The sequence below is a fragment of the Passer domesticus genome, chromosome 2 (assembly GCF_036417665.1).
Source record: "Passer domesticus isolate bPasDom1 chromosome 2, bPasDom1.hap1, whole genome shotgun sequence".
In the NCBI taxonomy this organism is placed as follows: Eukaryota; Metazoa; Chordata; class Aves; order Passeriformes; family Passeridae; genus Passer; species Passer domesticus.
In genome coordinates, this window is record NC_087475.1 from 102966715 (window position 1) to 102982353 (window position 15639).

The 15639-nt window shown below is 44.4% G+C and overlaps 1 protein-coding gene across 1 annotated transcript in view; it reads left to right on the forward strand.

The window, feature by feature from the left end:
• Nucleotides 1–15639, forward strand: part of GAP43 (growth associated protein 43) — a 58389-nt gene that overhangs the window by 29436 nt on the left and 13314 nt on the right. Inside the window, exon 2 of the mRNA XM_064410213.1 lies at nt 757–1384. Within this exon, the coding sequence (XP_064266283.1) occupies nt 757–1384 (628 nt within the window). The remainder of the gene's footprint in view (nt 1–756; nt 1385–15639) is intronic.

Here is a 15639-nt window from a genome sequence, read left to right on the forward strand (position 1 = left end):
TAATAGATTGAAACAGAAATAATAATAGTCAGCTGAAATTGGAAAGAGTGATAATAATCTGCCTATTAATCCTTTAGTGAAACCATGAGTGGAGAGCGAAGGCAAAGCACTTGGAGAGCTTGCAGGCAGGGCATTTGTGAGGAGTACATCCTGTGAATATCCGTGTGTGTCTGACAGCACATAACTGCGGCGGGGTGTACAGCAATCCCATTCTCTGCTGGCAATCCCGAGCCAAAAAACTATAAAAGACAAAGCACTTGGTGTCATTAGAGTCACACACCTGCAAAACAAGGTGTCATTAAAAAGAAACACCGACTTGAAAGCAGAGGTTGAGTTGGAAGGACTGTGAAAATCTCCCTCAGGAGAGTGTTTTGAAAATGAGTAGGGGAAAAAAATTGGTATATTTCAAAATGAATGGGAAAATAAATCATGGGAATAGAGACAAGCCAGCTGGTGAAAGCCTTTCCATACAGCCAAGATGCTCTCAGCATTGCTGACAGAGATGATGAGGTGCTTTAAATTTCTATTTCAAACCTCTGGCTGGAGACCTATGTCTGTCCAGCCTTAGGATGAAATTAGGGCCACCTGGCTCCAAACCCATACCAAATGGAAAGGCTGTTTTGAAACTTTTCACTTCTAAGCAGGAGAGGAAAGTGAGATATTCTCAATAAAATTAGATCATCTGCTACACCTGAAGAAATCTTAACTTATCTCCTTCTTTTCTCTTCTGCCCTCCTCCCTTGTTCTTCTTCAAAGGTTGAAAAAAATGAGGACGGAGACCAAAAGATCGAGCAAGATGGCATCAAACCAGAAGATAAAGCTCATAAGGCAGCCACCAAAATCCAGGCCAGCTTCCGCGGACACATAACAAGGAAAAAGCTCAAGGGGGAGAAGAAGGGAGATGTCCCAGCATCTGAGACTGATGCCGCTGACAAGAAGGAGGAAGGCCCTGCTGGTGGAGCAGCCGAGAACAAAGAAAGCGAGGCTCCTGCTGCCACAGAAGCAGCCGCCGCTGACAGTGCCCAGCAGGAGGAGGGCAGCAAAGACAGCAGCGCGCCAGCGGAGGAGAAAAAAGGAGATGGAGCCGCCGACACGGGCTCAGAGCAGCCAGCCCCACAGGCTGCCACTCCTGCTGCCTCCTCAGAGGAAAAGACCGCTGCTGCCGCTGCCCCCGAAAGGGAAAGTGCCACTAAAGCTTCCACTGATAACTCGCCATCCTTGAAGGCTGACGAAGCCCAAGACAAAGAGGAGCCTAAACAAGCCGACGTGCCTGCTGCTGACACCACTGCCACTGCCACCCCTGCTGCAGAGGATGCTACTGCCAAGGCAACAGCGCAACCCCAAACTGAGACAGTGGAGAGCAGCCAAACCGAAGAGAAGACAGGTGAGTGGGTGCCTCCCTAGGGAACGGGCCTCTCCAGAAATGGATACTTCCCTCCATCTCCTGGGAGCAAGAGCTGGTGTGGGGACTAGATTAAGAGTTAACAAGAAAATCACCGTGCTAGTTTTTTTGGGGTGGGGGAAATTAATTTCTTGCTTAACACCCTCTTTCTTCCAATCAGCTTTTGGAAATACTACAGCTCCTGCTGAGGATCCTGTTCCTCTAGATGGAGGTGCCATCAGCCCTTTTTTCCCTGGTGGCAGGACAGTGTCTGCCATCTGGGAGGCTTGGGAGGAGAGCTCCCCAAGCTCTGCATATGCTAAAAATAGTGATGAACCTTTTCAGTCACACTAGCCCAGACATCTCCAGTGGGGCAACTTGGCCAGGTCACTGGAGGCTTCCAACTTTAGCTGAAAATCTCACAAGACAAAAGCTCTCTCATACTGTAGGAGACCTTGCTGGTGGGATGGTCATGGTGTCAAAAGGGTCTTTCTTCCATCTCCTTGTGTACGGATGAGATTCTTAGTACAACCACATCCCAGTCAGGGACATCTTATTATCAGCAGTGCTTATCATTTCATCCACACCCGTACTTGTAGGGTTTCTACTGCATTCTGCTTGGAGTACCTGTGCCTGGCAAGCTTGCATGAAGCTTTTAGATGTGTCAGCTAATTCTGATAGGGGTAGCAAGACAATCAGATAGGGAAAGGAAAGATGAAGGGCCCTGACAGCTCAGTGAGAAAGGACAGAAGAAAGGAAGAAGTCCTCTAGGAGGTGAAGAAGTCCTCTAGAGAGGAGAAGTCACTCTAGGAAGTGTTTTCAATTCCTCATTGTTGACCAAGTGCAAGTCTGCTTAGCCAGTTCCCCTGGGAAGGGGTGAAGAGTTTTGAGAGGCAACAGTGGACATTTTTTGACAAACCTATAACATTTACAAGCCATAAAGAAGAATTTGTTATAAATTGTGATACAGAGCTGAGTAGAAAATGCCTCAAAGATCTGAGAATATTTTTCTCTCTTGTTCTTGACCTTTCTTATTTTATCGAAGAAATAGAACATAAACAAAAAAAAAAAAAAAAGAAAAGGTAACAAAAGAGGAGGTAGGCTCTGCATGAAACTCAGTTAAGAGGCAGTACCAAGCAAAACTGGCCTCCACATTCATGAATTACTCTGCTGTACAGGGCAGCCTGCATTCATTAACTTGTTGGGGAAAAATGTTGCATATCACCTTGATGGTCATAAACAGCGTGATGTAAATTCTAGAGAGCCTCAGCACCCAGTCTTGTACTTAAAGATATTTCTCCATAATTTCATTTGGCTCACTACTCTTCCACAAATTGCACCTCCCACTCTCCAGTAAGGCTTCCAAGCTTCATAGCTAACCTGGGGCTTCAGGCAAGTCTATTCCTGTTCAGCAAAAGTGGACAGATGGGGAAGAACAGATATCCAAAAGGACAGATTAAATACTGGGAAAGAAACTAATGCAGGACATTTGTGATTTAAGGGATGGGCAAGGGGAGCAGACTTCAAGAGCATGAGTCTGAACTGATTGTACATAACTACAAAGGTTTGCTGGTTTAACTTCTGCTTATTTAGAAGTTTCTAGTAATAAGCCTTGAAATTGAATTGTCTAGGTTTGCTTTTTGTTGTGCAAGTCTCCAGCCACTTGTTCTTTATATGATGAGTTAGGTGGCAACACAAATGTCATGTGATTAATGATATGTGAGTTGCTATGTTGCATGCTGTACTTGTGTTGGTTTTATACTTGGGCAAAGGTATAAACATCAATAGCAAGAATAGTGCACTGTGAATCTGTGTTTTGTGGTCCTCTGTACACAGGATAATGAATGCTAATTCCCTGTTATTTAATACCTGGGATGCCTTATTACTAAGCAATAATGGTTCTGCTTTGAATTGACATTCCATTTTTATTTAGATTAATCTGCTCTAAGGGATGGAGGTAGGACATTTATAGTAGCAAGCTATTTGATTTTAATTTTCATTTATTTTACTTGTTTTGAGTTGTCACTCATAGAAAAGTAGTTTAATTCTACACAATATTCTGAATAATTTTCAGATATCCTGCCCATGCTGTTGTTGGTTTTAACATCATTTAAAGTGGCCAACCATTCATAGACACACCATTTGAAGTGGCCATTTAAAATGCACCGTTTAATATGCATTTGCATATGATACTATCACTTATGTAAACATCTAGCCAACAGAGGAAGCTGGAAAATCTACAATCAAACATATATTTTAAAATGAGTTTTTGGTGATCGAGTGTTGAAGACCAGTATGTGCATCCATTTATACTTATTCAGTATGCATGCAGTAACACTCAATCTTAGCAATGTTTGCAGAAAGCAAACATGAAAGGTGCGTGGCCAGAGTCAAGCTGATAGCCTCTTTAAAATGTTAATGAATATAGATTTTTCTTGAATTCCTATTCCAGTATGATATCAGTCTTCCAGTCACAAACCTGAACAGCTGGCTAAGTGACCCCAGAGTCATCCAAGAAAGAAATGCAGAAAAGATTAAATAGGTCTCCTTGTACATCTCTCTGAGGATTCCAGGCTGTGCTCTGCAATACAGAATATTCCTCTGAAGAGCATCATCACAGGACAAAAGTACCCACAGACAAATATTTCCTGACAGAAAGCCTGTGTTTTCTTTTTACCATCTTCCTCCAAATAGTCTCTCATATCTTTAAAGCTCTCTGTCTCTCTTGTTACTTACTCTTTCCATAGACTTAAACATATTTACCAGGTCTCAACCTCTCAACCTTTCTCTAAGTCTTTGCCCTGCAAACACAGCACTGGTGGTTGCTGGTGTGACTCTGATGGTCATTCATGAAAGAGGGGACATCTGCCACTTCAGTGCTCCTTCAGACCAGGGACAGATCCTCTTTCAGCTTCATCTGTCCCCTTGGCCTTCAAAGGTCACCTCTTATCATTTCTGTGATCGAAGACTGGAACAGAAGTGTGCAGTGTCAGGCTGCCAAAAATAAATCGAATTGGCTCCTGGCCAGTGTCATCAGTTGGCTGGTTGCCATGGCATGCTTGGCTGCTACTACCCTGAGGCGTGCCGACCGTGCTGCTTTGGGGTGGTGATGCTCATCTGCCTTGAATTTTACTACAATGGCTGTATCATACTATCTGTTGATACCTTCCCTGGTGCAAGCACAAGCAAAAGGCAAGGGCATTTCCTTTGTACCCAGGAGGGATTTTTGCCTTTATCTAAGGGCAGGACAGAAAAAGACAGGATGTGGGGAAAGGAATAACTAACCTGATAAAGACAAATGCACAGTTTTTAATGCACAGTATTTCTGGAGTGGGGAGTGGTTTATTGTGACAATCAGTAGTTCCCCTGACAGCCCTCACCTCTTTCCTTGTTACTCAGTTCTACATGGTCTGTCTTTTAGCAATGGCCTAGAAAATGGCTTCGAACAACTGTTCTGTATCCGATGGTACTTGGTCTGGGACGCCAGGCATTCCCAGCTGTACACTAGGGCAGTTTCTAAGCTATCCTCAGTGTATGTAAAAGTAAAAAAAGAGATGGATTCCAGCATGGGTAAGGCATGAAATAAGCCAGTGGGCTTTGTTCAGTGGCAATGAAGGATTGATGTAAGAAGGATGATCTCTCAACCCTCTTCATGTCTTTTGGTGGATGGCAGGAATGCCAAGTTGTCTTGTCATCTGAGCATCCTTGTTAAGACTTAGATTTATAGGTTTTCTTCTTATGATCCAGCTTTTGGCTCTTTGGTGTTGGTATTATGCTTAGATAGTCTCCCTTAGATGCCAACCTACTCAACAGGACAAAATCTAAAACTGATGGGGACAATTTATACATTACATATGGATGAGGAAGTGAGACTCGTTCTAGTAGTGGTTGCATTGGCTTAAATCCAGAGAGTCTCCATGAAGGTTAGTGGAAAAATTCTGGTAGTGCAGCTTTGAAATGAGATCAGCATCCAGCACAGCAGACTGTGGAAGAAGAAGAGCTATGATGTCCTCCCAGGGAGGAGAGGAAGTGAATGTCACACACTGTTAGATTCATTTTGTACTTTTCGCAAGTTTTCAAGTCTCACCTCCAACTTGGGTTGGCTCTCACATCAAAGCACTCTCAGATTGTCAGGTAAGAATACAAAGCCCAGAAATGTGAAAGAGTAAATTGTGCCTAAGGAAACAAACGGATCTTCTTTTGTTGGGAAATGAAGAATGCTTTTCTTGCTTCATGAAATAGCTTTACAATGGAGCAGCTTCACAGCTGAAATGAAAAATCAGCCAGGTGACAAGCGCTTTGCATGTAAGCAGCGTAGCAGTTCCCCCAGGGCCCTGTATCCTGCAAGCAAGGAGCACTGGGAGGCACCATCTTCCCTTCACTTCCTCAGAGGGAGCAAGTCCCTGTGGATCCTTTTTCATAGTTCACAGTTGAATCAGTTCTTTGTTTTCAGTTCAATCCCCGTATTGATGGAAGGACAATACTTGCTGCACTTTGGGAGCACTGGCTGTATAAAGATTTGGAAAGGGAGACTGTCTATTGTCTTGTACCAGCCAGAACGTGCAACCTGCACTCTGCGAGAGGATGGCAGCTGTGTGACTTGGAATTTCAGCCTTGGCTCACGAGTAGCTGGCATGAGACAGAACCACCTCACCGCCATTCCTGTTTCAAGGGAGCTTATCTCTGCTGCTACACCTGGTAGCCAAGGAAAGCAATGCAAATACAATAGTCTTCCTATGACTGCCCCAGAGGGAACAACTCTAAGCAAGCATGGCAGCATTTTTTTGTGTGTAGTGCTACTCCAGCAACAAAGAAAAGACTATATAAATGCAGTTTAGCTTGCCTGACACATGCTGAAGTACGAGTCTGTGTCTAGTCCCCAGCTGCTCTGAAATTTTAGTCTTTGGATTGTGTCTACATGGGTATAAACATCGCCTATTTCATAGCTGGCTTTGCATTGGTGTGAACAGCCATGTGAGGGGCAGGTTGGAATGTCACGATTTTCTTACACACAACCTGACACAGGTGCAGGATTTCCTCCTCTATTGCAGTGCAATACTGTCTCTTGTCCCATGTATGCCTCAGGTCTGCTGTTTCCTAATGAGGTGCAGTTTGCCCTGTAGAGGTGGGAACTGCACTAGTGGGCCAGTGGTAAAGCAGTACTTAACCTTTTTTAATGAAATCATAGGTGACATTAAGCATGTTTACCGATTAAAAGGTGTGAGCCAACTATGGAAAAGGCCCCTTGAGGAGAGCAGGGTAACCACTCCTTCATACCTAAGAGGTACCAGTTCTTCTGGAACCTCAGTAAGGACTGCATGGACACTCAAGGCTGGTTACTGGAGTCATTGGCTTAGTTAGCGAAGGCTGCAAATTATAGGAAAGGTGACAGCAATCTTTCACCCCTTGTGGTTGGCAACTGCAGCTGTTGCTCTTCCAAACCACACATACAGGTGGCATTGTTTGGGCAGTGCCTGCCAGTGTCACAGTGTGTTCCATGTTGTACAGTAGTCACTCATGCTAACACACGGCTCTACAGCCAAGATCGGTGGTCAAACTCCACCTAGATTTTTGCTCTAAATCACTCTCATTACAATGTTTTCCACAGTGGCCCACTTCATCTGCATTCAGATCATCTTCAGAAAATGCTCCATGGGAAGAAGGTTTTCTGTCATAAATTATAGACAAAATTTCTGCTGAGAAAGGCTCCAATAGCAGACCTTTGGACAGTCTGGACAAATAGACAATGAAATTTAGCTGATGGCTCTTTGTTGTAGATGCCAGAAGTGCTCTGCACCACTGCCAGTGTAATCTCTTTACACTAGGATCAAGTAGGCTGGACTTTTCAGATACATATGAGCTTGCAGAGTATCAGCTGGGATTTACAGCTCCAGGGAGCTGAAACTCAAAAGTAGAAATACTGACTCAGTGGTACAGATGACTGCCACATGTAGAGGAAAAGGATTTGTAAAGTTCACCAGGTCAGCACAGTCAGATTAGTTAGACATTCCTCAAGAGCTATTTAATAGGTGCATTAATACTGGATTATCAATGCCACTGCAGTGATCATTTCCAATCTCTGTGGAAATTTCATGGACTTTGGCAAGGTGAAGTTGCACTCCCAAGGATCCATGCGAATAACTGGTAGAGGAATACAGAAATCTAGGTCAGAGCTAACATCCATTTATTGTACTGCTCTCTGTGGCTAGCACAAAGAACTGCTATGGGCAGATCCAGGGTAAACCACTTTGCTGCTGGGACTCATCCCTGTCTTCTGCTGTCTAAGATCTGGTTTAACAGGTAAAGCATGATGTATTCTCTCTTTTGATGCTAATATATCTGTGGTGTTATATGGCATATATGTGTGTGTGTATGCACACAAAATATCTGATTAAGTATCAACAGTTTTCCCAACTCCAACCAACTGTACAATGGCCATAAAGTTCAGTAAAAAATTGGCCACCATTGCCCTAAATATCTTTTTGTACTTGTGCTATATGTCACAGAAACAGCAAAATCTTGTGATAACCCTACTTCATGCCTTTGATTATGGTATATAGCATCATACAGTATGTATTTATTCACAGAGGGCATAGTCTCATAGCCCTTGTTGTTCATCTCCTTCCTGAAGAAATCACAAGCAGTGCTTTCAGCTGCTTTTTATATGAAATTATTCCCATGCTTTTTAGGAACTCTATTGCTTTTCTCTACACTCCCTTCAAATCTGCAAATCTATTTTATGAGATGGAATGACAGATAGTCTTCACATTAGTCCGAAAAAAGCTGTAACTTTTTACACGTTTCCAGAAGGGCATTATTTCTTATGCTTTTTTTGTCATCCCAGCCCTTGCACACACCAATCTCTTTCCTTTTTGCAGACAGCTACTGTATGAGCACAGATGACTGCAATGACTCTTTTTTAAAAAACACTACTGAAATATTTTATTTAGCCATATGATGATCTGTACGACTGGGCAGTGGCCAAGAGAACCAAGGAAAATGTAAGAAGTGACAGAAGGCTTAGAAGTCAAGCCACTGACATCAGCTCTATGGGATAGTTTCCACCTCCAGTTCTGGACTTCCAATAGACCTGTGAAAGACCATATTACACAAGCTCAATTTGAACAGGTTTCTAGACACAATATTTCTCAAGGCTACATTCATGCTGCAAGCTTTATTTAAAGAAGGGCTACCTAATTTCCTAGCTTTCCTCTCTAGATATCTTTCAGGCAGAAAATAGATGAGATATTGAAAATAATGTGTGTGGGAAACCCAAATGCTAGAGAGTACTGCTATTGTGTGCTTTGCTGTTCTTTGAAGCAGAGTCCGGTCTGGTTTTGCAGGTTACTAGAACTGTGACTTCTTTCCTTCTTCTGTATTCCCTGCCAAAGGCTCCCTTTACATATCCTTTAGCTCTGATGGCCTGTATCATTTAAGAGCCTTGGTTATATCATCACCAAATGTGAATTGGTGAAATGTTTATTTTTTCTTTCTGTATCCTTAGCTACATCAGTGTCAGCATGGAACACTGGAACAGAGCGGAAAATCTCAGCTGAAGTCCTGGCAGCCAGGAGTCCACCTTGGACACCTGCCCTTCACTAGGTTGTAGTGTAGTCAGGAAAAGAGCTATGGAAAGCTGGACAGGGTCCAGGGATTTAAAGGAAAATGCTGTTCCCCTAATGATCAGAAAGATGCGACTCGGTGCTTCATGCAAATAAGTCTTAGATAAAGGTCATAAGGTCCCAATTAGCCAGTGTTCAAAGAATGACAGACTTCCCAGCTGTACCTTGAGGCAATAGCAAATGAGTTCTTCCTTCATTATGAAAGAAAGCAGAAGGTGGAAGACACTATTCAACCTCTCCATCTTTCTTCAGGAAAACACAGTAATTGGTAATGCTAGTAATGATAACTGGACATTACCTGTAACCTCCAGGGCTTAATGAAGAAGAAAATCTCTCTGACATTTGGAACACCATCCAGATCCCAAAGCTAAAGTGGGTGCAGTGGTACAGAACCACAGCTGATAATGCATTGCAGGTACAGGGAAGGGGATAGAAGAGCAGGAACAGGAGCTGTGACCATTATGCAGAAGCATTCCCTAGTGCTGCTGACTTTGACAAAACTGTCTTTGCATCTGTGAAAAATGTTTCAAAGACTTCACTTGATAACCACTTGAAGAGATGGAAGATGGAATAAAGTAAAAGTAATTTAAAGTTAGGGTGGTGGGAAGTACTTGTAAAACCTCTTTGATGTTCTTAAAAGCTTGGGGCACACATTGATTTGGAAATGACACAAGTCTCTAGCAGGGAGGTGAGAATGCAAGCTTGTGTGGACTGAGTCCATAATGGTCTAGTTTCCAAATTAATGTGGGATTCCATTCCCTCACTGGGTGGGTGTGGGCTTAGGAAAAAAAATAGAGTAGGTATTCCAGTTTAGACATCCCTTGTTACCTATTCTGCTTATGCAAGGCTAGGATTTCACCTGTGATTTCAGCCTCAGTGTCACAAGCAGTTCACAATAACCTCCAGTCATTGGTGCTGAAACAAGGAATATGTCACAGGAGGCCAAACCCTGGGATTGGATTGTCCCCCTTCAGAAATATTTGTGAGTTGAAGGAGTCTGTCTTAATCTTAGATCTGCTCACAAATAGTCTCTATATTTTTGTCTCCCTGGAAGGCACTCAGTGCAATCTTGCAACATTAGTCCTCTGCTTTCCCTTGTTGTCAGAAGAGATGGAAATCCCCCACATTCATAGAATGTGATCAGAGGGCTGCTGTGAGTTTATCTTCAGTAGGGCTGCTACAATTCATATGAGCAGCAATTCTGTCTGGCCCTTTGTCTGCATTCACAGTCCATTATTCAACAGGTACACCAGGGATCCAGGTGGTGAAAGGAGGTAACTTCTTCTTTATTGCCAAACAGTGAGGAGGCACGAGTGTCACCTTGATCTTGCAGCTCTGTTCAAACACTGCAAACAGATTTGGCACCTGCCTTTAAGCCTATCTTTGGGGTTGAAGATATGTTTCCACAAAGCCATTCCAGCACTATGGCCAGGGCTTTGTTGGGAGACTTAGCAGTGTGGCCAAGCATGGTGCCTGTTTAGACTAAGCTTGACCTCTTCTTCGTGACACATCCTCTCCCAAACACAGCTGGGGCCCACCAGGAAGGCACAGGGAGGAAATGCATAGCACTGCTGTGGAGCAGCAGACTGGTCTCCAGAGACACTAACCCAGCACTGTTCACTGCACTCATTAAAGAGACAGAAAATGAGAAAGAAAATGGGTTTTTGTGCCTCAAGATAGAAACCTTTTACATTGCTGAAGCCAAATGACTACGAGAAAGATGGATAGAGTCACTGATTTTTACATAGCGAAGAAGAAAATTCCAGTTGCTCCTAACTGATGTAGCATACAACTACTTCTTGGCCTCATTTCTAGCAAAACACATAGGCATGGTTCTGCCAAACAGAAGAGATAAGTCTGATCACAGTTCAAATCACAACTGTGCAGGGCTTCTGAGTCTTGATAGACTGGAATTTTTCTGTGATAATATTTTTCTCATTAAAGGACCCTTTAATAATTCAAACCCAAATATATTATATACCATTACCAGGAATTGTGGGAATTTTTGAATGAAGTAGTAAGAAAATCTTTGTCTGCTCTTAGAGTAATTAGCATGTGAGGGTCAGGTCCTCTGTGAATGGGACAGCTAGGAATCTGAAATCCAGTGAGCTTTGCAAGCAAGCCATTGGGCTGCTGGACACATTTTCCCCTGATCCCTCCTGCTGGAGCTATTCCACTTTGTATAAATTATTTATTGTTTGTTGGAGCCAGGATGTGGCATTTGGTCTCCCCTATTCCAGATGAGTGCCCTCACCACTGGTCTACAGAGTCAATGTTTTCCTCTGGCCCAATAAATATTTAATGGTTTATGGAAGTGGAACAGCTCCAGCAGGAGAGGAAGAGTAAGAGAGACGTGTTCATTCACATGGATACTTCACAACATTGCTCTGTGACCAGCAGGCAAGACCCAAGCCAAGGACCTTTATAGCAAATAAAATCAGCAGGAGGAGACAATAAGAGCACAAAGTGGTGGGGTGCCACTTCCTATGCCTCAGTGCAATTTCAGAGCAATGTCAGAGCAGCTCAGGCCAGATGAGTTCATGCCTCATATCAGGCCCTCTTCTTGTGACCACCGTTATCAAAATTACAGTGCTCAAGCCAAAATTATGGGCTGCTCCACCCCGGCCAAAACCGTGCAAACTCTGCATGTGGAAGCTGTGGTAACTGGCAGCTTCCATGGACCTGTGTGGAGCCGGGCGTCATGGTAGACTTTGGCTGCACACAAGATGGTGGAGCAGCAGCTACTGCTTGGTTGCACAGCTGAGTCAGGGCCAAGGAAAATGTCCTTAGATGAGGAAAAGAAGCCTTTTTGCTGCAGACTAGCTCAGCAAAGGGCTGTCTTAGCTCCCTGTAAGGGTACTTTTTACCACCATAGTGGACAGTAGTGAGGAGCTGTTGACAACCCAGATATTCCTGCTGCTCCAGAGAGGTGGTGCATCCTGGCTATGGCACAGCTGGCTGTGCACAGGGCATGGGGCTGCCTGGCTGTGCCACTAGGTGGTCTCCCCAGCATTTGCAGCTGTCCCACTAAGTGCCCTCATGTCACGGCCAAATTCATTATCTGCCTGATGGAACTGTTATTGTGAAAAGCCAATTAAACCGAGATGGCTACTGTGGGACAGCTGCATCGGTTCGCTTGGCACAGCACTCAGAGAGTTCGGAGACTCAATAGTCCCTCTCCAACTGGGAGAAACAGCTCTCAAAACTGGTCAAAAATAAAATATAACAGAGCTTGCCAAATTTGAATTAAAATCAGAATTACTGATGCAAACTGCTGCCACCTTCACAGTGAAGACTGGTGCTGGCAATAAGAGCATGCATGAGAGGGTTTTCCAGACAGCTCCTTCCTTCCTTCCTTCCTTCCTTCCTTCCTTCCTTCCTTCCTTCCTTCCTTCCTTCCTTCCTTCCTTCCTTCCTTCCTTCCTTCCTTCCTTCCTTCCTTCCTTCCTTCCTTCCTTCCTTCCTTCCTTCCTTCCTTCCTTCCTTCCTTCCTTCCTTCCTTCCTTCCTTCCTTCCTTCCTTCCTTCCTTCCTTCCTTCCTTCCTTCCTTCCTTCCTTCCTTCCTTCCTTCCTTCCTTCCTTCCTTCCTTCCTTCCTTCCTTCCTTCCTTCCTTCCTTCCTTCCTTCCTTCCTTCCTTCCTTCCTTCCTTCCTTCCTTCCTTCCTTCCTTCCTTCCTTCCTTCCTTCCTTCCTTCCTTCCTTCCTTCCTTCCTTCCTTCCTTCCTTCCTTCCTTCCTTCCTTCCTTCCTTCCTTCCTTCCTTCCTTCCTTCCTTCCTTCCTTCCTTCCTTCCTTCCTTCCTTCCTTCCTTCCTTCCTTCCTTCCTTCCTTCCTTCCTTCCTTCCTTCCTTCCTTATACCTTGGCTCTTTGAAAATGGCCAGTGCCAGGCTCAGGGCTGCCCTACACCTCCTTTTCTGTGGAGCTGACCACTTACTGGGCAAGCTTCACACACCTCTGGTCACAGAGATTTCTTTGGGCAAAAGGGATGACAACACAGCCCAACCCCTGACCTTATTCAAACCAGGATGATCTGGCCTTTATATAATCTGGGGAAAGTGCCAGCTGCCTACCCAGTTTTGCAGGACAAGCGCTGTGGCTCCTGATCTTTCATCCTCAGGAAAGCAGTTGTTAAGCAGTCCTAGACAAGGGATTTCAAGAAGAGGGGAGAATTGCTCTGCACCACAAATGCCACTGTGATGTCTCAAAATGGGTTTTTTCCCCACAGGTGTTTGTAGTTCAAAATGCCTCTTCCTATGTCTGGGCTCTCAAGCCTCCTCCTGATGAAATGAAAAGCAAAGGCTCCTAGGAGTTTCCCTGGGTACAGTGTGAAGTCTAAACTGCCTTCTGGGGAGCAGTGCCTGTCTATTATCCTGCACAAAACACATTGGGATTCTATGGGTGTGCACCAGCCGTGCGTTTGAGAAATACTAGTAATTTCTTTGATGCAAAGAGCTGGTGGTGTTTGTGTTGCAGCTGCTGGGGACAGTTATCAAGAAGATGGCTGTGGAAAGCCTGACAAGAGGCATTTAATAATTTTAGCATCCAATTTGCAGAGCCTTGGTGTATGATGATGGACGGAAACAAACTAATGATCTCTAAATGAAATTTCTCCTTCATTTAAACTCGAAATGGGAGGATGGCAAAGGGAAGAAAAAGAGACATTTTATATCCTCCCCTTGATTGCAATTCCCTGCCTTCAGCTAGATCAATATCATTTCTGCTGGAGATGGAGGCTGCCTTTGGTTTCCATGGCAATGTGGTTGTTGGAGGCTTGCAGGCTCCATGAATCCCCAATTTATCAGTCTTCTAGGCTTTAATAATGGAGATCAGCAGTCAGGCAGCTTATGAATGGCACATGTCTTTTGGGCTGGGGGAAGGGAGGCGGGAGCATGGTTTGTAGTAAGGGCTGCAGCAATTTGTTTTCCTGCCACTGACAGCTGAAGGGGGAGGAGTACGAGGGGAGGAGTGGCACATTAATTCTGGATGCACTGAAGGAATTTCTAGACCATTTTGCCGCAATTACAGAAGATTTCCTCCTTTAGTTTCTTTTCCCCAGCCAGTTTTGCTGGGGAAGGGGAGGAGAAGAGCTTCAGTCAGTCCTGTGTGAGGAGGCAGGAGCTGTAGATGGAGAACCCAAAGGCTCTAACACTCCGCATGTTTCCTTCCTCTTCTTAACCCTCTTTATTTCAGGATCAGCAGTGCATGAATGCCAGCAGTCTGCCACAGTTTCAGGTTCATTTTTATCCCCTTACTGATCCTACCAGCATTGCCAGGCTTCTCAGCAGAGCTGTGAGATGGGCAGATCTCTGAGGACCTGATCTGTCTGTCAAACTTCTGTCACTTGCTGTGCTATTCTCTGTGCATCTGCTTGGCCTCTCTAAATTCAAACCTCCATCCCCAAAGGGCTGTAAGCTTTGTTCCCTGAATTAATTACTTTGCTAGGAATGTCCTGGCTATAGAACAATCTATCTGTCACTTCAATAAAGTTCAATTTGCCTATACCTATTCAGGGTATTTACATTTCTTCCTATCTTTCTTCTGATTTCTCCCCTATAATCTCATAGGGCAGTTGCTCTAAAGAAGCTAAAGAACAAATGGATGTGTCTTAGAGAGACCTTGTTCCTCTGTCTCCTCACATGCCCTGTTTTTCTAAACTATCCTCCAGAACTTAAACCAGCAATGGAGAAAAGATGGGTGACACAAAAGAATGCTGTTGCATGAGATAGGGATGTCCTGTTTTCCAATACTGCTCCCTCCTGTTCTTGACAGCCAAGAACAGCTGTCAGCTGTTACATTCCACAGCTGGAAGGAAGCTAAAACCTCTATATTCAAGTTCTTTGAATCATAAAGTATTTAAAGAATTAAAGAGTACCCCTTCTGGTCTGCAGGATCTATGTGAAATCAACAGGGGCAGGGGAGAAGAGGATTAAAGAACAACTTATGGGTAATTTTTCTAAGGTTTTCCTCAGGTGAAGTAATGAATGCAGGAGACAGAGGGGCCGGTAGCTTGGAATCACTCCTGGAGGGAGCCTTTCTGGTTCATCAGGATAGCTGAGCACCTGATTGTTCATCATATCAACTCTGATCCCAGCTAATGGCTGGGGACATCACTTCCCATTTCTCTCCTTCAAGCTCCCTGGCTGTGAAGACCATGGAACCTTGGTAGAGGTCTGTTGAGGTCACAACACCTCTGAGGTCACAGCACGTTTGATGCTGTTTGGTAGGAGGCCACTCAATACCAGTATAAAATATCTGCCTCTAAGGCACTCTCATCCTGAAAGAGCTCTTTTACCTTGCCTTTGGCCACTGTACTACGCAGCCTCCCACCTGCCCACCACTTTCTGGTGTGACAGAGCATCTCCACAGAAGCACTGTGACAGATGACATTGCTGCAAGGTGGGAGCCCTCTCTCCTCTCTGCAGCTGCCATTGCTTGTAGTGTGACAGTGGCCAAGGGACTGGCCTTGCTAAAGAAGATCTTGCTGTCTGAAAACCTAACCACTCTGATAGGGCTTCTTCCAGTTGTCGCTGGATTGAAATTGCCCAATTTTGGGTACAGTAGGAAGGGAGTTTGGGACAAAAGTGCTGGTGATAGGCAGCGATAAATGAACAGTCAGCAGTAGGCATGTCGTTTTTC